The sequence below is a fragment of the Triticum aestivum genome, chromosome 2B (assembly GCF_018294505.1).
Source record: "Triticum aestivum cultivar Chinese Spring chromosome 2B, IWGSC CS RefSeq v2.1, whole genome shotgun sequence".
NCBI lineage: Eukaryota > Viridiplantae > Streptophyta > Magnoliopsida > Poales > Poaceae > Triticum > Triticum aestivum.
In genome coordinates, this window is record NC_057798.1 from 116,508,209 (window position 1) to 116,520,512 (window position 12,304).

A 12,304-nucleotide genomic window follows, 5' to 3' on the forward strand; every position below is an offset into this window, starting at 1 on the left:
TCTGTTGGGCCCAGCCACGTGTCAACGTACCATAGGCATGTCTTCTCCAATGGACGGGCGACATCTGGCCCACTGACGAGCTGACAGGTGTTCCCTTCGGTCAATCAGAATTTTACACGTGGAAATTTCCCATTGGTCGGGGCTGTTAACATGTTATCGGATCCAAAACCCGACCCGATAGCTTAACGGTGTTCCGTTACGGTGGATGCCACGTGTCGGTCACCCTTGATGAAAGCACTTCTATGACGCGTGATTTATCGTCATGGAAGTGGACACTTCCATGATGATAATTTTGGTAATGTCATGGAACACTTCTACGACAGCACATGTATGACTATCTTGATTCTGTCATAAATTTGTCATGGATGTACATGCATGACAAAAAACACGACGTACTGTGACAAATACGTATCATCACGGAAGTGTATTTTTTTGTAGTGTATGCAGAGTAGTGAAGCTTCGGTGTGCAATTAGAGTAGGATTTCCGATAGTCGCGCCGCCATGAAAATGCGGGTTAGCTGTTGGAAAAAAAGAGTGGATGTGTGACACGAAGTGTTCTAGGGCAGACCCTAGAGTGGATTTTTTGTGGTGTCTCCAGAGTATCGGAGTCTGACGTGGCGGACGTTCGCATTCCCCAGACCTCCTCCGATTTGAAGCTGGTTTGTGAGATTTCAAATACGGGATGATTTTCTAAGCCGCGCTGGATGGCTAAAATATCCTGAGTGTCTTGCAGTTCGTTTTGGTGATCCGCGTTGAAGACACCTTGGGCCCTGCCTCCCCTGCCCATACGACGCATCGCGATGAACTTTGAAAAGTATCTCAAATCACCTTTTCTTTCCGTGCGTTCTTGGAGCAGCTCGGTTGGATTAGCATGCCACCGCGGCAATAGACTAACAACATCATCATTAGAGCATCTTCAATAGTTTGTCTATATGAATGTCTATACTCGTTTTGAGCCCAAAACAAGCGTCCAATAGCTTGTCTATATGGTCGTCCAAATATACACATCCTCTAAATCGACCTCGACAATGTCCACGCTTGGACAATGTGAAGGCGTCGTCTAAACTCAGCTGCAGTCATTATTTCTTCCTCTCCCTAGCGATGGCCCACCTGTCATGGTCCTGTATATAGACGTTCTGATGCAAAACTTTTTTTTTGAAGGTCACCGGGGGAGGGCAAAGCCCTCCACCTGAATTGTATTCATTTTTGCCTATAGACTTTGCAGCCTAATACAAGATAGGGTTCAAGTGAACCAGAAGAACAGGGGGGCATAAGAAGAGAGATAAAGTGAAAAAACACATGCTGAGGGGGGGGGGGTGGGGGGGGGCACCCCCGAGCACTCGACTGCAACAGTCAGCCGAGACCATACCAAGACACTATACCATCGACGCAATCGAAAGGCGCCGGCCAACCAGGACCGCACAACGCCGCGACACCACCGATGCCATGGGGTACAAACTGCACAACGCCGCGACACCACATGTGTCATGGGGTACAAAATGCACAATGCCGCGACAACACCATGTCATGGGGTACAGACTACACAACGCTGCGACACCACCAGCGCCATGTGGTACAGTCAAAAGGTCACGCCAGGCCGAGACGGCGCCACGGCACCTATGTATCGTTGGCGTAGTCAAAGGACATCACCAAGAAGAGAACACCCCAGAGTACACCTAGGCCATCGCGATGAACCGGGGGATGAAGACAACGCCATCAAGATGGAAACGACGTGAAGCGTCGCCGCTGTCTCGGCCAGCAGCAGCTGGCCGACCATGGATTTCTCCCATTCCCGGTCACATCTTCACACAAAGAGCATCGCAGAACAGCTGCCAACAGCGCCTGGCAGCGCAGGAACGGGCGGCCCCAGATCCAGGTGAATCCAACCGGCAAAGCGACGCCGGTAGGCACCTTGACGCCGAGGGCACCAGTGAAGACCACCGGTGAGGCGCCCCCAGCAGGAAAAGCCACGAGCAGTGGCAGCCCACCGAGGGGGAAATGGGAGGTGGAGGGCTCCATGGCAGGAGCCACGACGCCACCTTCGTTGGCGAGCGCAAGCAGAAGCACGACGACGACAGAACAGGGGGTGGCGGAGGAGGAAGACGCGGAGCACTGCAGTAGAGGTGACGAGTGGTTGAGGGCGGAAGGCGTCGGAGGCCGGCGAGAAGACGCCGAGCAGGAGGATGGAGGGCACATTGCCTAGCCACGAGGCAACGACGGATGGAGCCTCCGCCGACAAACCAGGGGCCGCTGCGGCGCCCCCAGCGGGTAAAGCCACGAACAGCGGCAGCCCACCGGGGGAACTGGGAGGTGAAGGGCTCCAGAGTCGCAGGAGCCACGACGCCGACTTCGTTGGCGAGCACCGTGAAGAAGCACGACGACGACGGAGCAGGGGGCGCTGGAGGTGGGAGATGTGGCGGCAGAACCGCAGTCGGCGACGGTGAGTGGTTGAGGGCGGGAGGAGGCGGAGCCCAACCCAAGGACGCGAAGCAGGGGGCGGGGCGCAGCGCCAGGAGCAGCAGGACTCCGCCGACGCAGCCACGAATCGGCCACCATGGGGGAGGAGCTTCGCCAGATTGGATCTGGGCGGGCTGGGCCGAGCGCGCGGGGAAGACATCAGGGCGCCGCCGCCGTCCCGGAACCGGCCAGGGCGGGGACAAGCGCCGTCGGAGTGGACGAGGGAGGGGGCGCTGGAGAGGGGGGCGCGGTGGTGGAGCGGCTCCGACCAGATCGAGGGTTGGGGGAGGGATTCTGGCACAGAGATTGGAACGAGACCGCCCTGCCGCCACCTTCCCTGGGCGCGGCACGTCTTCGCGCGGCCGACCCTCCGGCAACGGCGCTGCAGGGAGCGGCGGCGTAGACGGAGCTTGGGCGGAGGCGCTGGTTTCCCCCGTGTCGCCAGACGCGGGCGACGCGGGGGTCGGTTTGGATCCTGATGCAAAACTGAATGTCTATATGAGGAAAAAATTTTAGACCATTGTTTATATAAATATATAGACATCCAAATATACACATGGTGTTGGAGATGCTCTTACCCTAATATCGTTTTGCTGCCGCAGATTATCAGCAACGGGCACCTGCGCGTGGATTGCACGCGCACCCGTTTCAAAAAGTTCAGAAGCTGGAGCGGGGCATCGAGGAGCGCACATCGGTCAGAAGTCAGACGCAGATGCATGCACAATTATCCAAAGATGCGTGGACTACACGCGCACCATCTTCAAAAAAAAAATTCTTCATTTTTTTACTACTGCTTTTGAGAAGAGCGTGTGCTTAAGGCTTGTTTGGGACTGCTCCGCTTCATCAAAATCGGCTTCACTCTACCAAATTCACTTTGAAGCAGTTTCATATAGAAGTTGTAGCACTATCGAAGAGAATGTTTAGCTTCCATATAGCTCCAGCTTCAAGAATGAAAAATTTGGTGAAAATGATCTATTTGATTGATTGATGGGTGGAGAAACAAAGGGGTATCCACTTACTGATGGGTAATTTCCCCCAACTTCAGCTTCTAGAGGTTTTTGGAGCACCCCTGAAAAGCTTCATAAAAATCTGGGAGTTGTACCCCAGATTCTATCTTTTTTCGGAGCCGCATATCGTGTCGTTTGGCTTGTGTTTTCGGAGCAGAGCTAAATTTTAAGGAGCAGAGCAGTCCTAAACAAGCTCTAAATCTGTGGAAAATTCAAAACAGTCACAAAAACCAGTCATTTTTCCTCCATCTTCGTCAGAATAGTAAAAATAAAAAGAAGAAAAGAAAAAGAAACGAGAGGGGGTAGGTGAAGGGAAGCAGAGCCAGCGCGTCAGTCCACCGGCTCTGCTGTATTTAAGCTAGCCGGCCCTCGGTTCGAGAGTCTTCTGCAGAGCATCATCCATTCATCATCCCATCCCCCAAGTCATAAACCCAAGTCGGACTCGCCTTCCTCCTCCCCCAACTACTCCTCCTCGCCTCCGCGCATCGCACCGCACCGGGGGTCACCTGAGGTAGGTACCGCCCGGATCCCCTCCCCAGAAATCTAGGTCTGCGAAATTCGTTCTCTCGATCTGCAACCACGACCTCGCCGGAGTGGTTTTGGCCCGGATCTATAGCCGGCGCGTCTCGTTCGGGGTTAGATTCGGCCGCGGTCTCGTGCGGTCCCGATCCGTGCTCGTGCTTGTGCAGTCACGCTCGTGCGTGGTCGTCGGTTGGTCGGTAACGGATCACTGCTAAGTGTCCCCGTCGTTGGTGTTGGATGATGCCGCGATTTGGGCGTGGGGTGTGCTCTGGGTTCGGGATTTAGATGGGTTGAGGCAGTAGACTGTTCCGTGCGTATCAATTAGAACTTGTTTATTTCGTCCCCGTACTGTGTCATGTTCATCCTACTGTCATATCCAGCTGTTTTCTGTTGCTGAACTTGAATTACGTAGCTAGGATGGAGTAAAAATTACTGTCAAGTGTTTCCGTCGTTTAAGTTGGAGGATGCAGCGATTTGGGAGTGGGAAATGCCCTGGATTTTGGGTCTAGACGGTCTGGGGCAGCTGAATGCCATGTTACGGTGCCATGTTAGTTTCCTTGCATCCTAATGTTGTTTTCTGTTACTGAACTTGAGAAATTACATAGCTAGCCCATGATTTTGAGTGGTAAATGGTGATTTGATGCTTGTGGTGTCTCATATTGTGTGTGGGTGAAGCAAAGCCTGTATTATTGTGGTGTCTAGCTTGAATCTAGAACTGTACTGTACCAATTACCAAGCTTTATGATATGTTTGTGCTGAAACACTGTTGGGTGGTTTGCGATGTCCTGGTACCTCGCTTCAGTGATTATTTGCTTCTGGGGTTTGACTGCAGATCACATACACAATGGTGAAGGCTGTGGCTGTGCTTACCGGCAGTGAGGGTGTCAAGGGCACCATCTTCTTCACCCAGGAGGGAGATGGTAATTATGCAAACATGCTTTGAGAGCCTCTCTATCATTTTCCTGTATGTTCGTTGGATGTAAATTGGTTGGTTGTTGTTTAGGCCCGACCACCGTGACGGGAAGTGTCACTGGACTCAAGGAAGGGCTCCACGGCTTCCATGTGCACGCTCTTGGTGACACCACCAATGGCTGCATGTCAACTGGTACCTAAATTTCTTTCTTCCTTTCAGAACAGACAAAGTGTGCTGTGCTTATTGGTGCGGTCGATTTCTTTTGTAGGACCACACTTCAACCCCGCTGGTCATGTGCATGGGGCACCCGAAGATGAAATCCGCCATGCTGGTGATCTTGGAAATGTGACAGCTGGAGCGGATGGTACTAAGTTTATACACTTCTTGCTTCACTTAGATTCCTTTGTGTTGGAGATATATTTTTTGCTCTTTTTCCAAATTAGGTAGCATTGTGTGTCATGCATAGCCTCACTGACAGTTCACTTATTGTCTCCCAGGTGTTGCTAACATCAATGTTACTGACTGCCATGTAAGCAATATTTGTTCTCTCTACAAACATACTCCCTCCGTTCCAAAATAGATGACCCAACATCATACTAACTTTAGTATAGAGTTGGGTCATCTACTTTGGAACGGAGGGAGTATTACATTGTCCTTTTTTCTTGATATTGTGTTTCAGCACAGTTCATTTGACACTGATCACACTTTTGAATGGCAGATCCCCCTTACTGGACCAAATTCAATTGTTGGCCGTGCTGTTGTCGTCCATGGTGACGCTGATGATCTTGGCAAGGGTAATGCTTTGGAAACACTTGAATCATACATTTTTATGTCTCCCTGTGCATGACTGTTTGTCAAACTTGAATGAAGTTGTTTTTGCAGGATTCCTAGAATAGTTATGTGCTTGTATATTTTATATGTTTTAATGGATCACAATCATGAATTCATGTCGTATGAATAAGTTTGAAGAGCCTGGGAACTCTAGTCTACTTTTGGATAAACCTGTTGCTTTTTTGTAGCTAGTGGTTAAAATCAAAGGAGTACTTCGTGACTAACTGTCCTTATGGAACATTGAGCTGGGGGGTGTTTTTTCTTGCTTTCCTCTAATTTCCAAATTTATATCTTAAAATCTGGTAATAAAACTAATATTTAATTCTGGCTTGCGTGTCTTATATGATACATAAATTTGTACTCTTATCACATGTCTATAGGAAAGAATGCACAACACAAGTTTTTTAGGCATTTGGCATGCAGGGTAGATGTTATGGTTTATGATATGCTCGGTATCACCCGAGTATTTGCTTGGCTTAGTCAATGCTTGTGTTGCTTTGGCATATGCTTATAAGATGAGAACTTCCACCTGAATGTCCAGATTATTTTGATTGGGCATATCCAGATTGTATTGTGTAGCCATGGTGCCCTCAGTTCACCATTCTGTTAGTTTTAATTAGTTTCAAGAAACTGGCCCAATCTATGATGTGATGCTACAGTAATATGACAGTATTGTTTTGCTTCATGTTTTTATAACTCAAAATCATAGTTGTTACCTTCACAGAAGAAACTCTTGTGTTAAAGTTGAACAAAGGTTTTTCTATTTGCATATTTTCTCTTTCTATTCACCGTATTGTTTTAAGATCATCTGATATTAGCTAGCCAATCTTCCAGTGCTTGCTTGTCTATCTGTAAATTCACCTGCTTGTCACATATACACTGAAATTTCTGCACTTAAAAAACCCAGAAGCTGCTCATTCTATTCAGAAACACACATGTAACCATTACTGCCCGTGCTGTATTTCAGGTGGACATGAGCTGAGCAAGAGCACTGGAAACGCTGGTGCCCGTGTTGCTTGCGGTAAGTTAAAATTTTCTTTGGTGATGTTTTTTGGTTGCTCCAATCTGGTCTAGTTGCCTATCTGTTTTCCTTTTCCGCTACTGTTTGTTTGCTATTTTCTTGTAGTAGCATCTGATGGATTCATAGAAGCCCTGCGCATCTCTTCTGTTCTGATGATTTTTGTTTCCTTTTTTCCAGGAATCATCGGGCTCCAGGGCTAGATGTCATCTTCGCCGACCAACGTCGTACAGATCTGGGAACCTTTTCAGAATGCAGATTTGCAATCTCTATTCTAAATAAGCACATGATCTTTGATCACTTGTTAGTGTGCACCATTCATGTCAATTCCAATGTGCTACTCTGAACTTTATCACTGTCATTTGGCTATGATTTGCGTGACTGGAACAGTTGTCAAGTGCTTGTGGATCTGCTGTTGTTCTTTAAGCCGCTACCAGCTCTGGACATATTTACAGAAAACGAGAGAGATTTCAGATTTCATCTTATATCTTGTAGTGCTCTTGTAGTGCTACATTCATCTTGCAACACCACATCCGTGCATCTGGATACGCTCCATGTGTTCCGGTGATGCGTTTTTGTCAGTCTTGGGCAGCTACTTTTGTCTGTTTGGAATGGTGCGGCGCAAAGTGAAACTAAACAAACGTAGATCCTACACGGTGGCACTGTCTCTTGCAGAGTAAGGCTGTCCCCGGTCTCCTTTGCTGCTGTGTCCATCTGCGGGGTTCCCCCCTCAGTCACCGTCTCCCGGCTCGGGCACTCCAGTGCCTCGTTCCAGGCCCCCAATTGATGGCAACGGCAGGACCGGATTCAGCTGCGGCAATGGCGTGGGCGCGGCCATCTGCCATCTTTGGCGGCAGCCCTTTCTTCCTCGCGTCCTGGGCGGACCGACCGTCCATCACGATGATCCTCTCCGATGGTGTCTCGCTCCGACAACCCTTTGCCAGGGACCCTGACTACTTCCTGATTGCCATTGATATGGGACGCGCACTGCCGTCTCCGGCGTGCTTGTGGTCGGCCCCGCCACCACGATCGTCAATAGCAACAGGTACCACCGTGGACGCGCTGCCACCGTTCATGTACGCTTAGCTGTCTGGCTCGGGCGTGAATGGAGACTTGCATTTTTGGGAGAGAGGGGATGGCAACCGTGGATTGAAAATGAACATGACATGTGGACCAGTGTAGTAAGTGAGAGTAAAGATTGATCCCGGCCGGGATAATCTTTTTCCTAATCCGCAAAACAGTTCAAGGCCGAGATAGACCGGGATCAGTGAGTATAGGGTACATATTTCAGGGATTTGAAGGTGAGGGTTCATTTACGACGTTATCCAAAAAAATTGGCCTGGGCGCGGTGTCTACCACCTTTCCACAACTTCACGAGTTAACCTGGATCTTGCGCAAAATTTTCCCTGTACTGAAAACAATGCGAATCCATACAGAAAAATGACTAGAACGCATGACAACTTATGTCGGCTGCGAACCTGAAACATCCGAGCAACAAGTACTGTTGTCCATTCCAGGCAAAGACCAAGGTTGCTACTTCAAAATTCTCAACTCATCTCACCAGTGAGGAACGCTCCAAGAATTTGATAACACATGGCCTGATCTGCCAACTTCTGCGCATGGAGATCTGGTAGAAAATAAGTACCAGTGAGTGGACGAGTGTGTAGATCAGGACCATCTAGGAAGCAACAAATTTAAGTTGACAGCAAGAGATTCTCATCTAACATCTTACACGAAGCAGATCATCTGCGAATTAAACATACTTCTCCAACCAGTAAATTGCACACATCATCAATATATAACATCAGGGAAAAATCAACTAAAAGCTCAAATTGATGCTCACCTTTGTTGATCAAAGCCAAAAGGGTGTTCTTGGTACAAACTTACAAATGAGAATTAGTATGAAACCAGAAAAGCCAGCAATTCAATAATTTTGAAAAATAGGGATCGTGGGGAGTTCATTATTTTGTGTTTAATGCTATTTTAGTCGAAGTGCACATATTTTTCTCTCTAAATAACTTAAGTAATGGTTGTGCTTTATTAATGCTTCAATATTATACAATTGCATTGTTAACATTTTATTTACTGCCATGTTAACATACTGGTCCTGCTCCAGTATAATCTAACTCGGTTCTCACCCCTCTAGAATCAAGATTTTTCTCCATGCCTTTTTTATTGGCGGATTATGGATAATTCTTCGCATGGGGAAAACATGCTTCTAGAACACTATGAGATGATAGAGTGGGAATTCAATTACAAGGTGACATGGCAGAATCCTATGAAATGAAAAATTCATCCAACAACTGATAATGCTCGGATTTGCTATCTCGCAACCATTAGATGGAGCATATTATCAAATGGCTAATATTTATAGTTACTTCACTCTATATAATGGTATAAACTTAGTTTTCAAGGAACCATATAGTATGTATCTTGCATCTGTCAGAAAATAGCATGGGAAGATATAAATGGCATATGAAGAGAAGGTATGCGGTATATGAAGAGAAGGTATGCAGTATGACTCACAAGCACTCCCACTCCGATGGACTAAAATCTTGTCAAGGGGTACACCATTTGAAATGAACAAATTTGCCAACTTATGGACTCTCACATCATCCTTTGAGCATTTGATCTTTACCATTTGAAGGTCTTTGCAGGTAAATGATCTTCTCTGTAGTTTGATACTTGTTTCCAAGGCTTCTTGTGCAGATCAACAAAACTGTTATTAAGCACATGCTCAGGCATGAATACACCAACAACGAATATACACGTAACACATACCAATTTAAGTTGGAGAAAAAGCCTCTCTATAACAGGTGAATGTTGGAGCAGGAAAATTAGTGCATCGAAACTAGGAGCCATACACCATTCACCAAGGGACAAGATCTTTAGGTTGCTAAAGGTTGGATGTCTTCTCAATTCCCTAATCAGAACCACCTTCATATTGCACACAAAAAAGTATTCCATAAAGAACAATGTTAATTAGAATCAACTAGTATTGTACACACTGTATACAAGCGGGTTATTTGGTATTTAGAGAAGAAAATAAATAAGCCATGTTAAAAGTAAAAAAACTAAATAGTTATACATTATTAGAGGATCAGCACCTACTATTACACTACGATTCATCTTTTTTTTGCTGGTATAATTATGTAAATGGAAATTCACATAGACTAGTACAAGACGATGCTATAGTTGAACATACAATAACATAAAAACAGTGAACTTATGAATAGCCACACTATTGAAACAATATTGAAAAATGCTAATTAACCATCTCCATCAATAAAAGATGCTCCCCAAAGCTATTCGCTAACATTTCTAATTGATTCACTGACTCCATTTTATGATGAAATAATGTAGAACTATTTTTCACTTGAACATTTTTTTTGTAATGTCGGCCGCGCCTCTATAAACAGATTTTGATGCTACTAGAAAGCAGAAGGTACGGAATCTGCTCAGGGAACACTATATGTTCTGGTGGAAGGAAAAACGTTTCTTTGGCAAGCATAAGAGAATTGATCTGTAAACGTACTTGGCTAATGTGAAGGAAACCAATGTAAGCATACTGAAAGAGAGAGCGATCAACAAAATATGGTGGCAAATATACCTCTCCAACATCAGTTAACAACCCCAAACTTGTAACACTTGAAAGACTTCGAAGGATGTTTTGGCCACCAAGATATTCACTATAATTGATTTCACTGTTTCCATAGCTATGATAGCAATTATCTTCACTAGAATTTTGTCTGTCAGCATGGTAACCATACTTTCTCTCTTGTGCAATCTCACTGTATTCATAGGTGTCATCGCTATCGATATCATTATCATGATCATAATTGTCGTTCTGACCATCAGACCCATACCCAATCTTAGAATTCTTCTATTATCAGAACCATCTTCCTGCAGCGCTTTCAGCGAAAACATCATCTTCACTGATGTATACAGAATCATCACCACTCAAGAAAGAGCCATCACCAGCCTTATAGCTCTTCTCTTTCTTATCCTTATCGTCGCTATCATCACCGTCATCATCAGTTGTTTCATCACAATCAACTTGATTGGTGATGTGTTCGGAAGCATAACTGCTATCATCATCGTCACCATCATCAGAAGTAGTTTCATCACAATCCTCTTGCTCAATGATGTGTTCAGAAACGTAAGTTATGTGTTCAACATAACTGCTATCAGCATCGTCACCATCATCAAAAGTAGTTTCATCACAATCCTCTTGCTCAATGATGTGTTCAGAATCATAACTGATGTGTTCAGAAACATAACTGCTATCATCATCGCCACCATCATTAGAAGTAGTTTCATCACAATCCTCTTGCTCAATGATGTGTTCAGAACCATAACTGATGTGTTCAGAAACATAACTGCTATCATCATCGCCACCATCGTCAGAAGTAGTTTCATCACAATCCTCTTGCTCAATGATGTGCTCAGAACCATAATTGCTATTATCATTAGCCGCATCATCGTCGTCATTGTCATCATCATCATCATCAGTAGTAGTTTCATCAGAATCCTCTTGATCAATGGTGTGTTCAGAAACATCATCATCAGTGGTTTTGTTATACTCGTCATCCTCACTGAAGTCATCACTCAAGAAATAGTCATCTATCATGATAGTTCCAGTGACCAGCAAACCCAGGTTCTTGAATGATGGAACTCGCAGGTAAGGTGCGATGAGGTGCAGAAGCACGAGGTTCGGAGCAGCAATCGAGAAGTCACACTAAAGCTATATTTAGGAACGGAGGGAGTAGGATACTAAAGCTATATGGTATGAAAATTAGTTTCATGATGCAGCTAATAATATTGATTTCATATTGTGAGTGTTAATATTTTTTTATGAACTTAGTCAAAGTTGACAAAGTTTGAATTTGACCAAATTTTATATGTAGACTAAAAAATAGAGGAAGTACAACCATGAACTACTAGTAGTAAGATAACTCGGAACCACCACTGGACTGCCTGATCGCCGGTGCATCGAAAAACAGAGGGAGGTCCACATTAATCTCGAAGCTTAGGACAACCTGTTGGGGAACATAGTAATTTCAAAATTTTCCTACGTACACGCAAGATCATGGTGATGGCATAGCAACGAGAGGGGAGAGTGTTGTCCATGTACCCTCGTAGACCGTAAGCGGAAGCGTTATGACAACGCGGTTGATGTAGTCGTACGTCTTCACGATCCGACCGATCCAAGCACCGAACGTACGACACCTCCGAGTTCAGCACACGTTCAGCTCGATGACGATCCCCGGGCTCCGATCCAGCAAAGCTTCCGGGAAGAGTTCCGTCAGCACGACGGCGTGGTGACGATGATGATGTTCTACCGGCGCAGGGCTTCGCCTAAACTCCGCGACGATATGACCGAGGTGGAATATGGTGGAGGGGGGCACCGCACACGGCTAAGGAACGATCCGTAGATCAACTTGTGTGTCTATGGGGTGCCCCTGCCCCCGTATATAAAGGAGGGAGGGGGGAGGCCGGCCGGCCCTTGTTGGGCACGCTAGGAGGAGGAGTCCTCCTCCTAGTAGGAGCAGGACT

At 46.2% G+C, this 12,304-nt stretch overlaps 1 protein-coding gene across 2 annotated transcripts; it reads left to right on the forward strand.

The window, feature by feature from the left end:
* The first annotated feature begins 3,773 nt into the window (after nt 1–3,773).
* Nucleotides 3,774–7,233, forward strand: LOC123043809 (superoxide dismutase [Cu-Zn] 4A). 2 transcript variants are annotated; one of them, XM_044466394.1, is made up of 8 exons: nt 3,774–3,975; nt 4,819–4,906; nt 4,990–5,091; nt 5,168–5,263; nt 5,397–5,428; nt 5,618–5,693; nt 6,698–6,751; nt 6,929–7,233. In XM_044466394.1, exons 2-8 carry the CDS (start codon nt 4,831–4,833, stop codon nt 6,949–6,951), a joined length of 459 nt encoding a protein of 152 aa, XP_044322329.1. In that variant the 5' UTR covers nt 3,774–3,975; nt 4,819–4,830; the 3' UTR covers nt 6,952–7,233. The 2 variants fall into 2 exon arrangements, with proteins under 2 accessions (XP_044322329.1, XP_044322330.1); XM_044466395.1 differs by having other exon boundaries at nt 3,794–3,979.
* The last annotated feature ends 5,071 nt before the right edge of the window (nt 7,234–12,304 follow it).

Excerpts from the sequence above, each read along its gene's own strand:
- LOC123043809 (XM_044466394.1), top strand. The coding sequence starts at position 4,831 with ATGGTGAAGGCTGTGGCTGTGCTTACCGGCAGTGAGGGTGTCAAGGGC. Across the intron at positions 4,907-4,989 it reads CTTCACCCAGGAGGGAGATG|GCCCGACCACCGTGACGGGA; the intron begins GTAATTATGCAA and ends GTTGTTGTTTAG. Across the intron at positions 5,429-5,617 it reads TCAATGTTACTGACTGCCAT|ATCCCCCTTACTGGACCAAA; the intron begins GTAAGCAATATT and ends TTTGAATGGCAG.